Below are 19923 nucleotides of genomic sequence, written 5' to 3'. Positions count from 1 at the left end.
ATTATGTAAAAAAAAATATATTATACTGTCACAATCATGTCAATATAAATGGAATATGGATATAATGTCATATAGAAAAACATATCTGGGTTGCTGCCTCTTGCAGGGGGACTGGAGTAGCACGCTGGGCCGCAGCGGCGGAGGAGGAGGAGCCAATGAGATCCCATGTCGGCGCATGCGGAGTGGCAGCTACGTGAAGGCCATGGGTGACCTAGAGGACAGCGATGACTCGGACGGCAGCCCCAAGCCCTCGCCCAAAATGGCCGCCCGCCGTCAGAGTTACCTCAGGGCCACCCAGCAGTCTCTGAGCGACCAGCTACCGCCACGCAAGTAAGCTCAGTGCCAAAGTTTCATCGCAAGGACAATGGACATGTAAGCATAATGACATACAGTGCATTCGGAAAGTATTCAGACCCCTTGACTTTTTCCACATTTTGTTATGTTATAGACTTATTCTAAAATTGATTAAATAAAACATTTCCCTCATCAATCTACACACAATGCCCCATAATGACAAAGCAAATCTATGTATTTATTTATCCGTTATTTTACCAGGTAAGTTGACTGAGAACACATTCTCATTTGCAGCAACGACCTGGTGAATAGTTACAGGGGAGAGGAGGGGGATGAATGAACCAATTGTAAACTGGGGATTATTAGGTGACCGTGATGGTTTGAGGGCCAGATTGGGAATTTAGCCAGGACACCAGGATTAACACCCCTACTCTTACGATAAGTGCCATGGGATCTTTAATGCAGGTTTTTAGAAATGTTTGCAAATTTATACAAATAATAATAATAATACCTTATGTACATAAGTATTCAGACCCTTTGCTACTAGACTCAAAACTGATCTCAGGTCCATCCTATTTCTATTGATCATCCTTGAGACATTTCTACAACTTGATTCGAGTCCACCTGTGGTAAATTCAATTGATTGGATATGATTTGGAAAGGCACACACCTGTTTATATAAGGTCCCACAGTTGATAGTGCATGTCAGAGCAAGAAATCACAAGGTCGAAGGGATTGTCCGTAGAGCTCCGAGACAAGATTGTTTCGAGGCACAGATCTTTGGAAGGGCATCAATAAATGTATTCAGCATTGAAGGTCCCCAAGAACACTGTGGCCTCTATCATTCTTAAATGGAAGAAGTTTGGAACCACTAAGACTTCTTAGAGCTGGCTGCCCGGGCAAACTAAGCAATCAGGGGAGAAGTGTCTTGGTCAGGAAGGTGACCAAGAACCCAATGGTCACTATGACAGAGCTCCAGAGTTCCTCTCTGGAGATGGGAGAACCTTCCAGAAGGACAACCATCTCTGCAGCACTCCACCAATCAGGCCAGACAGAAGCCCCTCAGCAAAAGGTACATGACAGCCCGCTTGGAGTTTTCCAAAAGGCACCTAAAGGAATCTCAGACCATGAGAAACAAGATTCTGTGGTCTGATGAAACCAAGATTGAACTCTTTGGCCTGAATGCCAAGCGTCACGTCTGGAGGAAACCTGGCCCCATCCCTACAGTGAAGCAGGGTGGTGGCAGCATCATGCTGTGGGGATGTTTTTCAGGAGCAGGGACTGGGATTGAGGATTGAGGGAAAGATGAACAGAGCAAAGTAGAGAGAGGTCCTTGATGAAAACCTCAGGACCTCATACTGGGGTGAAGGTTCACCTTCCAACAGGACGATGACCCTAAGGACACAGCCAGACTTGAACCAAATCAAACATCTCTGGAGAGACCTGAAAAAAGTACTGAGTAAAGGGTCTGAATACTTGTGTAAATGTGTCATTTAAGTTTTTTTTATACATTTGCAAACATTTCTAAAAACCTGTTTTTGCTTTGTCATTCAAAAATCGAATTTAAAAAATGATCCATTGTAGAATAAGGCTGTAACCTTAAAAAAAATATGGAAAAGGTCAAGGTGCCTGAATAGTTTCCGAATGCACTGTATGACTTGGTAACACATTCAGGTGGAAAGGAACCTAGACTAACAACAATAATTATTTTGCATTTCAAACACGCAAGCAAACACACACACACAAATCCACATGCCCACTCTCTCTTTCTCTCTCAAATCCATACATGTACACACATACACACACAGACTAACCACACACACATGGCCCATGGCACCATTTCAAACGGAGGTGTGACGAGGAGAAAGGAGATGGTCAGGCTTCCAGCTCTTGGCATTCCAGGTAACAGGCATACTAAAAGAGACTATAGCAAACACACACAGTCAGACAAGCTGTGCTCACTCAGGCGTGGGATTAAGCACTGTCAGACTCCCACCCCCTACACATGCCAGAGCTCCGATTACGGTTTCCTCATCCTTCATTTATTAAACGTTCCCACAACGTAACAGCTTGGCCTGAAATGATAGACTCCTCATACCGTAGCGTTTCCGCAACATCACAAACACGATGCCCCCTTCAGCTTCTGCTCAGACAGACAGTGAGTCCCCACAAACTAAGCTATAGTCTCATCATCTCACACTGACTGACTGAGGTTTCTAGCACGTTGTCTCTAGATGACATCTCTTTCTGAAGCAGGCAGACACAGACTGGGCTAGACACAGAGGGACACAATGCATTTGGTATCCTATTAATTTTCACATAATGACAAACAAAATGAAACCCCATTTGGATGAATAGTGGCAGAGAGTGAGAGCACCAATGAGCAAGCTGCTGTGTTTTTAATGTCTCTGTTGATTTGCTCAAACAAAGACATTTGTTGTGTTCTCCGGGTTCTCTGTGGTCAGGGCTGTAGTATTGAAGTAAATTTGTGCCAATAAGATCTTAAACCTAATTTGGCACAAATGTAATTCCATTGGGGAGTTTAGAGTGGCTGGCTATTATTTGGTTCAGATTGCCACCACAAAATGAGGAAGTCTAAAGGCAAAAGGAATACAGTACAATTTCAGTCCACAAGAGGACAGCAAATCACGAAGCAATAAGCATACATGCCTGGTAATATCACTTTATCAAATTACGTCATTATAGAAGAATGTTTTTGTTGACAGAGACAACATACACACCATAATAACGTAGCAGGAAGGTTTTCTTAAAGAAGTAAAAACATGGAGTAAAAAACACTTAAATGAATTTCAAACCTGCACGCTAAATGACTCTAACCCTGCTCCCCTCCCTGCTAAAAACCAAATGCCACACCCCTGTTCTCCCTCATGGTCTGCTCCACCCTGGTTGTCAGGAGCAGCAGAGCCCTGGATTACGCCATGCTGCAGGGGGAGCTGGAAGCACTGTGGTCTCCTCTGCACAGTGTGTCCTCTCTGCACCAACTGGGCAGGTCAGTGCTATGCAGCCAGCCAATCACCACCAAGGGGACAGGTTTACGCTTGCACCAGATTGGACGCTGTCCCCAATCAATCAGTCAGTCACCCAGTCCTCCAGGTCTTGCCCACCTCTTCGGTTCACTCATGCGCCGTCAGTGCCAACGCCATGCCACTCACCACCAGCCCTTTCCTCCAAGCTAATTCTCCCACCCCATAAAAGGAGTGTCATTGCCCAGCTTAGCACATTCCATGCCAGGGGTACCCTGTCTGTACTCAAGGATCATCACAATCACATGACAAGTGCAATGTCATGTCACTATCACTGTGTGCCAGGAAATACCAAAAAATGATAGGCTCTCTTTTGGTAATCCCATTCAGTATTTCTGAGCTGAATTTGGATAATTTTCCCTAATGCTCTTTAATGTTGGCACCATGATGCGTGGAACAAGGCTTTACATATGCTTGACCTGTGTATCATTGGCTTTGCATTGTTTGGGTGCTATATGGGGAATATTAATGTAATGAGATGAGATGGGAGATATATTATTCACAGGTGTTATAATGGGGGCAGTGATGCTGACAGGTGTTATAATGGGGCAGTGATGCTGACAGGTGATATGATGGGGCAGTGATACTGACAGGTGTTATGATGGGGCAGTGATGCTGACAGGTGTTATGATGGGGCAGTGATACTGACAGGTGTTATAATGGGGCAGTGATGCTGACAGGTGATATGATGGGGGCAGTGATACTGACAGGTGTTATGATGGGGCAGTGATACTGACAGGTGTTATGATGGGGCAGTGATACTGACAGGTGTTATGATGGGGCAGTGATGCTGACAGGTGTTATGATGGGGCAGTGATGCTGACAGGTGATATGATGGGGGCAGTGATGCTGATGCTGACAGGTGTTATAATGGGGGGCAGTGATGCTGACAGGTGTTATAATGGGGCAGTGATGCTGACAGGTGATATGATGGGGCAGTGATGCTGACAGGTGTTATGGTGTTATAATGGGGCAGTGATGCTGATGGGGCAGGTGTTGTTATAATGGGGCAGTGATGCTGACAGGTGATATGATGGGGCAGTGATGCTGACAGGTGTTATGATGGGGCAGTGATGCTGACAGGTGTTATGATGGGGCAGTGATGCTGACAGGTGTTATAATGGGGCAGTGATGCTGACAGGTGATGATATGATGGGGGATGCTGACAGGTGATAGTGATGCTGACAGGTGTTATGATGGGGCAGTGATGCTGACAGGTGTTATGATGGGGCAGTGATGCTGACAGGTGATATGATGGGGCAGTGATGCTGACAGGTGTTATAATGGGGCAGTGATGCTGACAGGTGATATGATGGGGCAGTGATGCTGACAGGTGTTATGATAGGGCAGTGATACTGACAGGTGTTATAATGGGGCAGTGATGCTGACAGGTGATATGATGGGGCAGTGATGCTGACAGGTGTTATAATGGGGCAGTGATGCTGACAGGTGTTATGATGGGGCAGTGATACTGACAGGTGTTATGATGGGGCAGTGATGCTGACAGGTGATATGATGGGGCAGTGATGCTGACAGGTGTTATGATGGAGCAGTGATGCTGACAGGCGATAGTGATGGGGCAGTGATGCTGACAGGTGATATGATGGGGCAGTGATGCTGACAGGTGATATGATGGGGCAGTGATATGATGGGGCAGTGATACTGACAGGTGTTATGATGGGGCAGTGATACTGACAGGTGTTATGATGGGGCAGTGATGCTGACAGGTGATATGATGGGGGCAGTGATGCTGACAGATGTTATGTTGGAGGCAGTGATGCTGACAGGTAATGAAAAGAACCAGGGATGAGAAGTGACCTAACCTGAACTTCTTTCTACCTTTCTCAATTCCTCTTTCCTATCATCTCCGTTCCTCTACTTTTCTCTGCTTCTCTCCTCCTCCCCTTTCCTCTGATCGTATCCCCTTCTCTCACATCAACTTCACCCTCCTCCTCTCCTCTCCCTCCTCCCCTTTCCTCTGATCGTATCCCCTTCTCTCACATCAACTTCACCCTCCTCCTCTCCTCTCCCTCCTCCCCTTTCCTCTGATCGTATCCCCTTCTCTCACATCAACTTCACCCTCCTCCTCTCCTCTCCCTCCTCCCCTTTCCTCTGATCGTATCCCCTTCTCTCACATCAACTTCACCCTCCTCCTCTCCTCTCCCTCATCCCCTTTCCTCTGATGTATCCCCTTCTCTCACATCAACTTCACCCTCCTCCTCTCCTCTCCCTCCTCCCCTTTCCTCTGATCGTATCCCCTTCTCTCACATCAACTTCACCCTCCTCCTCTCCTCTCCCTCCTCCCCTTTCCTCTGATCGTATCCCCTTCTCTCACATCAACTTCACCCTCCTCCTCTCCTCTCCCTCCTCCCCTTTCCTCTGATCGTATCCCCTTCTCTCACATCAACTTCACCCTCCTCCTCTCCTCTCCCCCTCCTCCCCTTTCCTCTGATCGTATCCCCTTCTCTCACATCAACTTCACCCTCCTCCTCTCCTCTCCCTCCTCCCCTTTCCTCTGATTGTATCCCCTTCTCTCACATCAACTTCACCCTCCTCCTCTCCTCTCCCTCCTCCCCTTTCCTCTGATCGTATCCCCTTCTCTCACATCAACTTCACCCTCCTCCTCTCCTCCCTCATCCCCTCCTCCCCATTTTCCTCTGATCCCTCCTCTCTGTATCCCCTTCTCTCACATCAACTTCACCCTCCTCCTTTCCTCTCCCTCCTCCCCTTCTCTCTGATCTCATCCCCCTCTCATCTTCTCTACTCCCCCTCTCCTCTCTTCCCCTGCTCCTCTCCTCTTCAGCTGTCTTCCTTCACTGCGAGAGCTGTCTACCAATCGTAGCCTGGACAACCTGGACTGTCTGGGGGATCCGGTGAGGGGCTCCCTGTTCCCTCGCTGGGACGATGAGGACTTCAGCCAGGGAGGCGGCTGCAGCACCCTGGGGAGGAGCAGCTACATGGGCCAGGTCAGAGGTCACCAGGGATGGGGTAGTGAGGTACAACTGGCATGTGACTTAAACTTCTCAGGATAAGATTTTTTTTTTCTTCTCTTGATCCCCTTTCAGGTTTGTATATATTTTTTGTGTCAGAATAGAGGGACTGTACAGAAAGAGGGAGATAGATGTAGGAAGGCACAGACAGGAGAGTGACTGAGACAAGGCTCAAACCCTGTTGCCAAATGCCATGCGTCATCCTGAGTTGGGAGCGTTACCACTACACCAGACTCTGGCATTTTAGACCATTTCATTGAACAGATTTTCATTTTAGAATGACCTATCACAAACTCTCCACTCCTACACCTCAGTAGACTCTGTTCTAGAAGAGTTTGTATACGCCGGAATCCCAACACAGGAAGACCCATTACCCTTCTACTGACAAGGTCACCATGGTCATAAAGAGTGTGCCTTTTACAAAAGGCCTGTCAAACTAGGCTTTACAGTCCATTAGTAAACTCAGCAAAAAAAGAAATGTCCCTTTTTCAGGACCCTGTCTTTCAAAGATAATTAGTAAAAATTCAAATAACTTCACAGATCTTCATTTAAAGGTTTTAAACACTGTTTCCCATGCTTGTTAAATGAACCACAAATAATTAATGAACATGCACCTGTGGAACGGTCATTAAGACACTAACAGCTTACAGATGGTAGGCAATTAAGGTCACGGTTATGAAAACTTAGGACACTAAAGAGGCCTTTCTACTGACTTTGAAAAACACCAAAAGAAAGATGCCCAGGGACCCTGCTCATCTGCGTTAACATGCCTGCAGCAAGGAGGCATGCTGACTGCAGATGTGGCCAGGGAAATAAATAGCAATGTCCATACTGTGAGACGCCTAAGATAGCGCTACAAGGAGACAGGATGGACAGATGATCGTCTTCGCAGTGGCAGACCACGTGTAACAACACCTGCACAGGATCGGTACATCCGAACATCACACCTGTGGGACAAGTACAGGATGGCAACAACAACTGCCCGAGTTACACCACCAGGAACGCACAATCCCTCCATCAGTGCTCAGACTGTCCGCAAGAGGCTGGACTGAGGGTCACGGTTTTGTCTCACCAGGGGTGAGATTCAATTTTATCGTTGAAGGAATGAGTGTTACACCGAGGCCTGTACTCTGGAGCGGGATCGATTTGGAGGTGGAGGGTCCGTCATGGTCTGGGGCAGTGTGTCACAGCATCATCGGACTGAGCTTGTTGTCATTGCAGGCAATCTCAACGCTGTGCGTTACAGGGAAGACATCCTCCTCCCTCATGTGGTTCTGAACTGGCAAATCTGGTGTAGTCCATGAGGAGGAGATGCACTGCAGTACTTAATGCAGCTGGTGGCCTCACCAGATACTGACTGTTACTTTTGATTTTGACCTCCTCTTCATTCAGGGACACATTATTCACAGTTATGTCTCAGTTGTTGAATCTTATGTTCATACAAATATTTACACATGTTAGGTTTGCTGAAAATAAACGCAGTTGACAGTGAGAGGACGTTTCTTTTTTTGCTGAGTTTATATGTTTAGCATTTTGACCCCATCTTGGGGAATTTAAAACATTTAATTCCGAAAATGTGTGTTGATTTACATGTAAATTAGTAGAAGAGTGTAACGATTTTCTTCCGCTGAAGGAGAGGAGGACCAAAATGCAGCGTGGTTAGAGTTCAACATGTTTAATCAAGACCATAGATGAGAACACTACAAAATACAAAACAACAAAAGTGAAAACCCGAAACAGTCCTATCTGGTGCAATGGCACAAAGACAGAAGACAATCACCCACAAAATACCCAAAGAACATGGCTGCCTAAATATGGTTCCCAGTCAGAGACAACGACAGACAGCTGCCTCTAATTGAGAACCAATCTAGGCAACCATAGACATACAAAACTACCTAGAAAGGAAACAGCCCCATAAACATACAAAACCCCTAGACCAGGTAAAACACATAAACCCCACCTGTCACACCCTGATCTAACCAAAATAATAAAGAAAACATAGATAACTATGGCCAGGGCGTGACAAAGAGTTATATGGAGCTGCAAGGTACAATGTTAATTATTACACCCCATTATTTCAGAAAGCCTTCCTGTGAAATGTTACTGTATATCAAACAAAACAGTACAACAATGCAATTGAGTAGACACATGCTGCTGTTCTAAATATACAGTACTATAGGACAACTGGAGCAAAAACAGGTCTGGGACCAGGTTATAGATCTCATGCTCTCACTTTCTCTCTCTCTTTCTCTCACTTGCTCTCTCTGTCACTGCTCCCTGCTCTTTGATTTGTTACCACTAAATCGTGAGGCCGATCCAACTCCATAAGTTACAACTCAAATACCATATTTATTATATTCCTGTCACTCCAACACTGTGTTAGGCTTGCATTTTAGTAAGCTTGGTCATGTCCCTCAGTCAAATCTCAGTCCTTCATTTGCACTGCCACCCAGTCCATGATGCCAACCTATGCCACTAGTGCCAACCTGCCTCTCTCCTTCCAGCTGCAGGACCTGGAGATGATTAGCCAATGCTACGACGATAGCTGCTCTGAGTCGGCGTTCCGAGAATCCCACACACTCTCACACTCCCATTCCCAGGCGGTGGAGCCTCCGGATCTACCAATGCCCACGTGCTTCCGTTCCCGTAGCCATAGCTACCTGCGGGCCATCCAGGCCGGATGCTCACAGGATGACGACACTGCTTCCGTGGACTCGGATTCACCGCCGCCCACCGCCACTACCGTTCACACCTATAGCACCAGCACTGGTGAGTAGGCTTACCTACTGATGCTGATCAATGGTTAGCTTTGCACTATTACCTGCTAATGGTTGAGCTTTACATTAGGGAGCTGGGTATTAGGTTAAGCTGATTCTAGATCTATGCCTATGGGCAACTTCGCTGGATTCTTATTGGTGTTGCATTGTCGAGAAGGAACCCGCAAGTAAGCATTTCGTTGGATGGTACCATGTGTGTTCCGTACATAAGACTAATAAAATGTAAACTTGAAAAAAGTGAATTATTGGATTGTGGATGATGCAACATATCCTACACCGTCGCTGATTAAATTATATTCCTGAATTAAGTTTTGTGTTATTGGTTTGTGGCTGCAAACTGTAATGCTGTGAGAAGAGGATTGTGAAAGTGATGTAATCTTATGGGTCGAGATTGACAGAGATTGACCTGGTTATTAGTTATGTTTGTGCATAGAATCATACCTGTGAGCTCTCTCTGTTTGAATGAGGCGTAACCAATAGAACTCTACATTAATAATTTCTTCTTGGCTAGTGACAGTTACCTAGCAATGGCCATTTTGTTTGTGGTGGCTGCAGGGGCGGAGCCAGAGGGGTGTCCAGGATGGACATGAACTTTTTTGATCTCCTGCAGAAGCTTTATAACTTTGTATCTGGCTCGTACATTCATCTCAAGTGTCTTACAGTTCAGAAAGAGCTGTATCCAGAGCAGCAGCCCAGGGAACTACAGAGACTTACGGATGTAAGGTGGGCATGCAGATACATGGCATGCCGTAATCTGAGGGACAGGCTTCCAGCAGTTCTGAGAGTGCCACAGGATATCACACTTGAAAATAGTGGTGATAGATCAGTGGAGGCAAAGGGCCTTCTTTCTTAGATAGATTTACATTTCATAGGGCTTTGGTTACCTTTTGTAAAGTACTTGGTGATGCCAAATGTCTTTCTGACATGCTCCAATCCAGCTCCCGACCTAGAAAGGTCTGTGGGTCTAGTAGGTGCCCTTACAGACACATTACAGGACTACATAAGTGAGGGTTACTTAGGAGAACTATGTAAGGAGGTTGAAGAGATTTCAGAGCACTGCAAAATAAGTGTACAAACAGTGTGTAAAAGACAGCCTAAAACAAGCTTAAGATTTCACGACTCATTACTGATGAGCACTGGTGGACAGAATAATAGTGACCAAAGTGATGGTGAGAGCTTCCAAAGAGCTATCTTTTATCTTTTATCAGGTGCTTGACAGTCTCATAGCTGAGCTGCAGAGTCTTTTATCATAGAATAATTACGAGATAATGCAAGGGGTCCAGTCTCTCAACCCAAAGACTACAACATTCTTGAATGAGGAGCCTCTGTTTGCCTTTGCTCAGACCTTTGAGTCAGATTTAGAGGACCTCAAACATGAGGTTCATCACACCAAGCGGCTTCTTGATAGGAGAGAGAAAAGTGGAAGGGACAGACCGTCTACTCTCCTTGACTTTGTTGTGTTTCTAGAACCTTATAAATAGATCTTACATGAGCTATTTCGACTTTGTAAGATTTCTGTTGTTACACCAGTCAGCAGTGCTTCTTGCGAGAGAAGCTTCTCAGCTTTAAGACTGATTAAAACCGACCTTAGGACAACAATGGTTGATGACAGGTTAAGTCACCTCTGAATTCTCAGTGTTGAGTCAAGGAGTCAAGTCGAGGCTCCCTCAACATGGATGAGTTTGCAAAACATTTTGCCAGTTCTCACCAGAACCGCAGAATTATGCGGTTTTCAATCTACCTAGGATAATTTGGCACTTAGGCAGTCCCTCTGGTCACGATTAACACCTGCACTGTGTACTAGCTAGTACACTGACATTCTAAAATTATAAATCCAAAGGGTATCATGTCACACAGATTTAATTTGGTCTTGATTAGGCCAATTCCAAAATGTTTTTTTGCTATTAGTTAACATAATATATATGAGCATAAATATGATACGGTACGTTTGTAATATTGATGAGCACAAAAATTATTTTTATTTTTGAAGTCCATTTCTGCTTGATCCTGGTATTTCAAATTGCAGTGTTTTTTTTGTAAATAAACTATGCAATTTATGTAACACACAAATGCTCTTATCTCCTTGGTGCTTGAGCTTTATTTTCTGAAAATATTTTGGATGTTCAACACTTATAGACCCAGATTATATATTCATGAAAACAGAGTGGCCCAAGTCTCTCCCGTATGTGAGTACAGTGTGTGTGTGTGTGTGTGTGTGTGTGTGTGTGTGTGTGTGTGTGTGTGTGTGTGCGTGTGTGCGTGCGTGCGAGAGAGAGAGAAAGAAACTGAGCTGCAGTTCTGAGGTACAGACACTGACTAGTCATAGTATGTTAAAGAATTCTAGTGAAGTGACCCTTTTGGACCACTCCATCTGCCACATTGAAGAACTCCAGGTTAAGTGAATTATCACTTCTACCACTTAATCAGCAATCATAGGATTCATTCATGCTCCTTAGATGCCAGATTAGGGTTACAAACACATTTTCTGTCATGGTCTATGGATCCCCTGAAGTAGTCTTGGCCACCCCATGTATAAAACTCTAGTTCCGCCACTGGGGGCTGGCTGAGCAAGTACAGAGGCTGAAATAAACACTCGGTTCGTTAGAATTTACATCGTGAATTTCTTTGCTATTTTGTATCCACGTGCTACAATGCAGGTTACAGTGTGTCATGTTGGTTGTTGTCAAAAGCCTCCACATCGCGGCGCTGTTGACCGTTTTCGCCACGCCACTTGACCCGGTTTAAAGAGACCGTTTCCTGGACAGTAGGCTTTACCAAACGCTTGCTGTTACTATTTATCGTCTTTGACAGATACTGTTTCGACTTTGGATGTTTAGAAGTCAACAGCTCCTGCGATGTTGTCTTCATTTAAACAAAAAACATTGTTTTATTCTGATAGGCTACGAGGGTAAGTGTTTGGTGCCAATAATGTGACTTTTATGGAAATATCTATCTCAATCGCTTCTCAAGTCCTGAACAGCTTTGCATTGTATATATTGTTCGAGCATGTGACGCAAAGGATAGGCTACTGTATATACAATACTGTAGCCGCTGCTATTTGATTTTGAAAGTAAACCTGCGGCGAGGACACAGTTGAGCTCTCTGAGGTATAACATTTGGCCACTGTCTATAGATGCGCAATAATCGGCAATCGAGATCAGAGCGCGCGCGATGTAGCCTAATGTAAAGTCAGGTTTCATTCACTATTGTGTGCGAAAGGCGGATCATATTGTATTTAACTGTACGTCGCTATGGATAAGAGCGTATGTTAAATGAAAATGTATTTTGTTTTGTGTAGGCTATTACCAATAAGGTATCTAGGTGTATCTGAGCAACTTCATTCTACATTTCTGTGAAAATAGCCTGCCCTATAGCCAAGGAAAAGTTGTTCATATGGATATGTCTTGGCAATCAATTCTCATTGTCAACGAAGAAACCTCACTTGTAATGTAGGCTTTTGGCTATGGAAGCTATACAAATAAAATGGGCATAATAGCTATATCGCCCTGAACCAGTGAAAGCAAATATGTTAGTCACATGGTAAGACTGACTGTGGGAATTATGTGACATATTCCATTTGATTTGTTTAGCATCATTGTAGCCATACAGCAAGGTTTCTCAAAATTGATCCTGGGTCCACGGTTAGTTTTTTGCCTTAACACTACACAGCTGATTCAAATAACCAACTCATCATCAAAAGTGTTGATTATTTGAATCAGCTGCGTAGCGTTTCCCAAATTCAGTCCTCGGGACCCCAAGGGATGCCCGTTTTTTTTTTTTTTTTTTTTAATCAGCACTACACAGCTGATTCAAATATTAAAAGCTTGATGATTAGTTGATTATATGAATCAGCTGTAGTGGGGGCACCTGCCAAGTCCTAGACCTTTGGCCTGGTGGAAGGAACAAACACACTCCATCATGGGAGGGATATTCCAGGGTGAAAGCTCAACAGCTCTCCCAGAAAAATGTCTCATTAGTGGAATATGTGTAATATAGGGATGTGCACATATCCTCTGGGTACTCGGTTAAAGAGCATATTTGGCCCCTGTGCCCCTCTATTAGCCACTTCCCCTCTTCTGCTCTCTTTGCTAATCTGTTTCCATGTGGAGGGATGAGATCTGGAGTAACATCTGCTAAATATGTGTATGAGACCAATAACATTTTATTTGGATTCGATATGAGACAGCAATGCTCAGGAAACTCAATACCCACTGGGCAAAAACTGGTTGAATCAATGTTGTTTCCATGTCATTTCAACCATCAAAGTCATCAACATAAGGGAATTTATTTATTTTTTCAACCAACTTTAACCAACATTTTGGTTGATTTCACATTGAATTCACATTAGTTGACAACTCAGTCAAATGTAAATGAAAACTAGACGTTGAACTGACTTGTCAGTAAATAGCTTGGCAGTAAATAGTTGCGTTCTTCACTTACGTTCTAAATCAATTCTTTACATACTTTGGTCTTTTAAAGCCCTTTAATGGAGTTCCATCACCAACAGTGATGTAGGTTGTGGGAATGTGGTTGGCCAATTTCCCTTTTCCAGAAGATTCTCATAGCTAACTGTAGAACCCTATTAATAGGGGACAGACTCACTTGGCTGTGGTGAATCGACTGTGGTGAATGTCGAGAAAATTGTAGTTTTCAGTGATTAAATAGTGGTCCAGTTACCGAAGGGAGCCAAGAAACTGCAGTGTGTAATTTTCCTGACTCTCAGCCCTGCCTAGCATAGCAAAGAGCTAGTGAGCTACACAGTCGGCAGTGAAAGGACTGAGGATGACTCATTCACACCCATGAGCTCATAATATGACACTGAAACCTGGGTGTTAGGGGAGAGGTTAGCTGTAGCTATGTGGGTGTGATCTATGATCCATGAGATCATCCTCCTCAACTCCTCCCAACCCACCGATGGAGATAAGCTATAGGGACTTTCTCAGCCTCACGATGTGTTCAGTTGGTGTAAACACAACACAGAATTCACTGAATTCACTGACAGGAGTTGATTTGCCCTGTTTTACTGTGGGCAGCAGTAATTGAAAAGAGGTTGGGGAGTTAATTTGCCCTGTTTTACTGTGGGCAGCAGTAATTGAAAAGAGGTTGGGGAGTTAATTTGCCCTGTTTTACTGTGGGCAGCAGTAATTGAAAAGAGGTTGGGGAGTTAATTTGCCCTGTTTTACTGTGAGCAGCAGTAATTGAAAAGAGGTTGGGGAGTTAATTTGCCCTGTTTTACTGTGGGCAGCAGTAATTGAAAAGAGGTTGGGGAGTTAATTTGCCCTGTTTTACTGTGAGCAGCAGTAATTGAAAAGAGGTTGGGGAGTTAATTTGCCCTGTTTTACTGTGGGCAGCAGTAATTGAAAAGAGGTTGGGGAGTTAATTTGCCCTGTTTTACTGTGGGCAGCAGTAATTGAAAAGAGGTTGGGGAGTTAATTTGCCCTGTTTTACTGTGAGCAGCAGTAATTGAAAAGAGGTTGGGGAGTTAATTTGCCCTGTTTTACTGTGGGCAGCAGTAATTGAAAAGAGGTTGGGGAGTTAATTTGCCCTGTTTTACTGTGGGCAGCAGTAATTGAAAAGAGGTTGGGGAGTTAATTTGCCCTGTTTTACTGTGGGCAGCAGTAATTGAAAAGAGGTTGGGGAGTTAATTTGCCCTGTTTTACTGTGAGCAGCAGTAATTGAAAAGAGGTTGGGGAGTTAACTGTGGGCAGCAGTAATTGAAAAGAGGTTGGGGAGTTAATTTGCCCTGTTTTACTGTGGGCAGCAGTAATTGAAAAGAGGTTGGGGAGTTAATTTGCCCTGTTTTACTGTGGGCAGCAGTAATTGAAAAGAGGTTGGGGAGTTAATTTGCCCTGTTTTACTGTGGGCAGCAGTAATTGAAAAGAGGTTGGGGAGTTAATTTGCCCTGTTTTACTGTGGGCAGCAGTAATTGAAAAGAGGTTGGGGAGTTAATTTGCCCTGTTTTACTGTGGGCAGCAGTAATTGAAAAGAGGTTGGGGAGTTAATTTGCCCTGTTTTACTGTGGGCAGCAGTAATTGAAAAGAGGTTGGGGAGTTAATTTGGCCACTGAATGGGCTGAAGTCCTTAAGGGAAGGTAGCCAAACCACCAAGGCCAGGTCTAATCCTTTATGTTCTGTGGAGAGATTACTTGTCCAAGTAGGATGACAGGAAGGTTGGCAATTCCAAGATGGCAGATAAGCAGAAGCAAGTTAGGTTTTCAGTTGCTAGGATCAGGAAAGCAGGCACCTGATTTGTCTGTCCATTGTTTCTAATTGGCCAATCTCATTCCTATCTATGGTACATTTCCCATAAATTAGCATAGCGAGCCAAGAACATTTGTTATGTTCATTTTTGTTTTGTTTTATATAGTAGTTGGCAAGAGACCTACCACTAAGCACTTTTCTTGGAAGATGCTTAGTGCAATGTTTCTCAAATGATTGGGATTGTACTTTACGGTTCTGTGTGAGTGGAGTCATTTGGACACTACCTATGTTCAGTTATGTCACATCGCCAGGGGAGGCAGCTTTTCACCACCTTTTCGGCGGTGTCATCTCTGTCATGTAATAACCACCAGGCTGCCAATTAGGGCAGTGGTGGTCACAAAATTTAATCAGCCGGTGATTGTCAAGCAATTAACTGTCGGTCACACGGTAATTCAAATCAAAATCAAATCAAATTTTATTTGTCACATACACATGGTTAGCAGATGTTAATGCGAGTGTTGCGAAATGCTTGTGCTTCTAGTTCCAACAATGCAGTAATAACCAACAAGTAATCTAGCTTACAATTCCAAAACTACTGCCTTATAGACACAAGTGTAAGGGGATAAAGAATATGTACATAAAGATATATGAATGAGTGATGGTACAGAGCGGCATAGGCAAGATACAGTAGATGGTATTGAGTGCAGTATATACATATGAGATGAGTATGTAAACAAAGTGGCATAGTTAAAGTGGCTAGTGATACATGTATTACATAAAGATGCAGTAGATGATATAGAGTACAGTATATACATATACATATGAGATGAGTAAGGTAGGGTATGTAAACATTATATTAGGTAGCATTGTTTAAAGTGACTAGTGATATATTTTACATCATTTCCCATCAATTCCCATTATTAAAGTGGCTGGAGTTGAGTCAGTGTCAGTGTGAGTGTGTTGGCAGCAGCCACTCAATGTTAGTGGTGACTGTTTAACAGTCTGATGGCCTTGAGATAGAAGCTGTTTTTCAGTCTCTCGGTCCCAGCTTTGATGCACCTGTACTGACCTCGCCTTCTGGATGATAGCGGGGTGAACAGGCAGTGGCTCGGGTGGTTGTTGTCCTTGATGATCTTTATGGCCTTCCTGTGACATCGGGTGGTGTAGGTGTCCTGGAGAGCAGGTAGTTTGCCCCCGGTGATGCCTTGTGCAGACCTCACTACCCTCTGGAGAGCCTTACGGTTGTGGGCGGAGCAGTTGCCGTACCAGGCGGTGATACAGCCCGCCAGGATGCTCTCGATTGTGCATCTGTAGAAGTTTGTGAGTGCTTTTGGTGACAAGCCAAATTTCTTCAGCCTCCTGAGGTTGAAGAGGCGCTGCTGCGCCTTCTTCACGATGCTGTCTGTGTGGGTGGACCAATTCAGTTTGTCTGTGATGTGTACGCCGAGGAACTTAAAACTTACTACCCTCTCCACTACTGTTCCATCAACGTGGATAGGGGGGTGTTCCCTCTACTGTTTCCTGAAGTCCACAATCATCTCCTTAGTTTTGTTGACGTTGAGTGTGAGGTTATTTTCCTGACACCACACTCCGAGGGCCCTCACCTCCTCCCTGTAGGCCGTCTCGTCGTTGTTGGTAATCAAGCCTACCACTGTTGTGTCGTCCGCAAACTTGATGATTGAGTTGGAGGCGTGCGTGGCCACGCAGTCGTGGGTGAACAGGGAGTACAGGAGAGGGCTCAGAACGCACCCTTGTGGGGCCCCAGTGCTGAGGATCAGCGGGGTGGAAATGTTGTTGCCTACCCTCACCACCTGGGGGCGGCCCGTCAGGAAGTCCAGTACCCAGTTGCACAGGGCGGTGTTGAGACCCAGGGTCTCGAGCTTGATGACGAGCTTGGAGGGCACTATGGTGTTAAATGCCGAGCTGTAGTCGATGAACAGCATTCTCACATAGGTATTCCTCTTGTCCAGATGAGTTAGGGCAGTGTGCAGTGTGGTTGATTTGATTTGAGATTGCATCGTCTGTGGACCTATTTGGGCGGTAAGCAAATTGGAGTGGATCTAGGGTGTCAGGTAGGGTGGAGGTGATATGGTCCTTGACTAGTCTCTCAAAGCACTTCATGATGACGGAAGCGGTAGTCGTTTAGCTCAGTTACCTTAGCTTTCTTGGGAACAGGAACAATGGTGGCCCTCTTGAAGCATGTGGGAACAACAGACTGGGATAGGGATTGATTGAATATGTCCGTAAACACACCAGCCAGCTGGTCTGCGCATGCTCTGGGGGCGCGGCTGGGGATGCCGTCTGGGCCTGCAGCCTTGCGAGGGTTGACACGTTTAAATGTTTTCCTCACGTCGGCTGCAGTGAAGGAGAGTCCGCATGTTTTAGTTGCGGGCCGTGTCAGTGGCACTGTATTGTCCTCAATGCGGGCAAAAAAGTTATTTAGTCTGCCTGGGAGCAAGACATCCTGGTCCGTGACTGGGCTGGTTTTCTTTTTGTAATCCGTGATTGACTGTAGACCCTGCCACATACCTCTTGTGTCTGAGCCGTTGAATTGAGATTCTACTTTGTCTCTATACTGACGCTTAGCTTGTTTGATTGCCTTGTGGAGGGAATAGTTACACTGTTTGTATTCGGTCATGTTTCCGGTCACCTTGCCCTGATTAAAAGCAGTGGTTCGGGCTTTCAGTTTCACGCGAATGCTGCCATCAATCCACGGTTTCTGGTTTGGGAATGTTTTAATCGTTGCTATGGGAACAACATCTTCAACGCACGTTCTAATGAACTCGCTCACCGAATCAGCGTATTCGTCAATGTTGTTGTCTGACGCAATACGAAACATATCCCAGTCCACGTGATGGAAGCAGTCTTGGAGTGTGGAATCAGATTGGTCGGACCAGCGTTGAACAGACCTCAGCGCGGGAGCTTCTTGTTTTAGTTTCTGTCTGTAGGCAGGGATCAACAAAATGGAGTCGTGGTCAGCTTTTCCGAAAGGAGGGCGGGGCAGGGCCTTATATGCGTCGCGGAAGTTAGAATAGCAGTGATCCAAGGTTTTTCCAGCCCTGGTTGCGCAATCGATATGCTGATAAAATTTAGGGAGTCTTGTTTTCAGATTAGCCTTGTTAAAATCCCCAGCTACAATGAATGCAGCCTCCGGATAAATTGATTCCAGTTTGCAAAGAGTCAAATAAAGTTCGTCCAGAGCCATCGATGTGTCTGCTTGGGGGGGAATATATACGGCTGTGATTATAATCTAAGAGAATTCCCTTGGTAGATAATGCGGTCGACATTTAATTGTGAGGAATTCTAAATCAGGTGAGCAGAAGGACTTGAGTACCTGTATGTTGTTATGATCACACCACGTCACGTTAACCATTAAGCATACGCCCCCGCCCCTCTTCTTACCAGACAGATGTTTGTTTCTGTCTGCGCGATGCGTGGAGAAACCAGTTGGCTGCACCGACTCCGATAGCGTCTCTCCATTGAGCCATGTTTCCGTGAAGCAAAGAACGTTACAGTCTCTGATGTCCCTCTGGAATGCTATCCTTGCTCGGATTTCATCAACCTTGTTGTCAAGAGACTGGACATTGGCGAGAAGAATGCTAGGGAGTGGGGCACGATGTGCCCGTCTCCGGAGTCTGACCAGAATACCGCTCCGTTTCCCCCTTTTACGAAGTCGTTTTTTTTGGGTCGCCGGCTGGGATCCATTCCGTTGTCCTGGGTGAAAGGCAGAACACAGGATCCGCTTCGCGAAAGTCATATTCTTGGTCGTACTGATGGTGAGTTGACGCTGCTCTTATGTTCAGTAGTTCTTCTCGACTGTATGTAATGAAACCTAAGATGACCTGGGGTACCAATGTCAGAAATAACACGTAAAAAAACAAACTGCATAGTTTCCTAGGAACGTGAAGCGAGGCGGCCATTTCTGTCGGCGCCGGAAGTGTAATTGACCGTTAATTAACATAAACACATTTAGCATCTCCTGGCTTCCACACATAGCCTACAAGCCCTTGTAAAAACGTATAATAAATCCATGTAATGTATAGCCAACACCTTCACATAAGTCCATTATTTATTCTAGACAAGTCTAAAGAAGCATAATATGAAGAAAATGTAGTCTATTTCAGAAGAAAAGAATAGCATGCTCTGAGTTGTCCTGATGTGGCTTTGTGAAAAGGCTGTGGGCTGCACTAGTTCATTTAGCAGGCGAGATTAGTTTATAATTCCGTGACATTATTTTATAGAATGAATAATACAATTGAACAAAGCTGAATAAATTATAAATATTTTCGCCAATTGATTTGAAGGAGTGCGCACATGCAGCTATTCTGTGTTGAGTGGTTAACAAAGAAATAAGTATTCCTGTATGCTTAATTTAGAGTTATTAATGTGCCTTTAGTTGTTCTACAAACGTTGGGCTATGTTTTGATTTTTAATACATAGTATGGCTGCATGATGAGACTGATGATTTAAAGAAATGTTGTTTGAAAGGCATGAGCTATGCTTTGTTTTTTGCACATGCCGTACTTACTCCAATAGTCTCTCATTCACAATTTGACATGCACTTGATAATGCCTCAAATTTCAATGCCTCAAATCTTGTGGCTGTAATTCACCCCCCC

At 44.8% G+C, this 19923-nt stretch overlaps 1 protein-coding gene across 1 annotated transcript in view; it reads left to right on the top strand.

The window, feature by feature from the left end:
- LOC112246206 (disks large-associated protein 4-like) overlaps positions 1 to 19923 on the top strand; it is a 199701-nt gene that overhangs the window by 143179 nt on the left and 36599 nt on the right. Inside the window, exons 5-7 of the mRNA XM_024414507.2 lie at positions 107 to 330; positions 6142 to 6304; positions 8833 to 9097. Coding sequence (XP_024270275.1) covers positions 107 to 330; positions 6142 to 6304; positions 8833 to 9097 — 652 coding nt within the window. The remainder of the gene's footprint in view (positions 1 to 106; positions 331 to 6141; positions 6305 to 8832; positions 9098 to 19923) is intronic.

Source organism: Oncorhynchus tshawytscha, linkage group LG07 (assembly GCF_018296145.1).
Source record: "Oncorhynchus tshawytscha isolate Ot180627B linkage group LG07, Otsh_v2.0, whole genome shotgun sequence".
NCBI classification, from domain to species: Eukaryota; Metazoa; Chordata; class Actinopteri; order Salmoniformes; family Salmonidae; genus Oncorhynchus; species Oncorhynchus tshawytscha.
The sequence above is the reverse complement of the archived record's forward strand: the minus strand, read 5'-3'. Positions and strand labels throughout refer to the sequence as shown.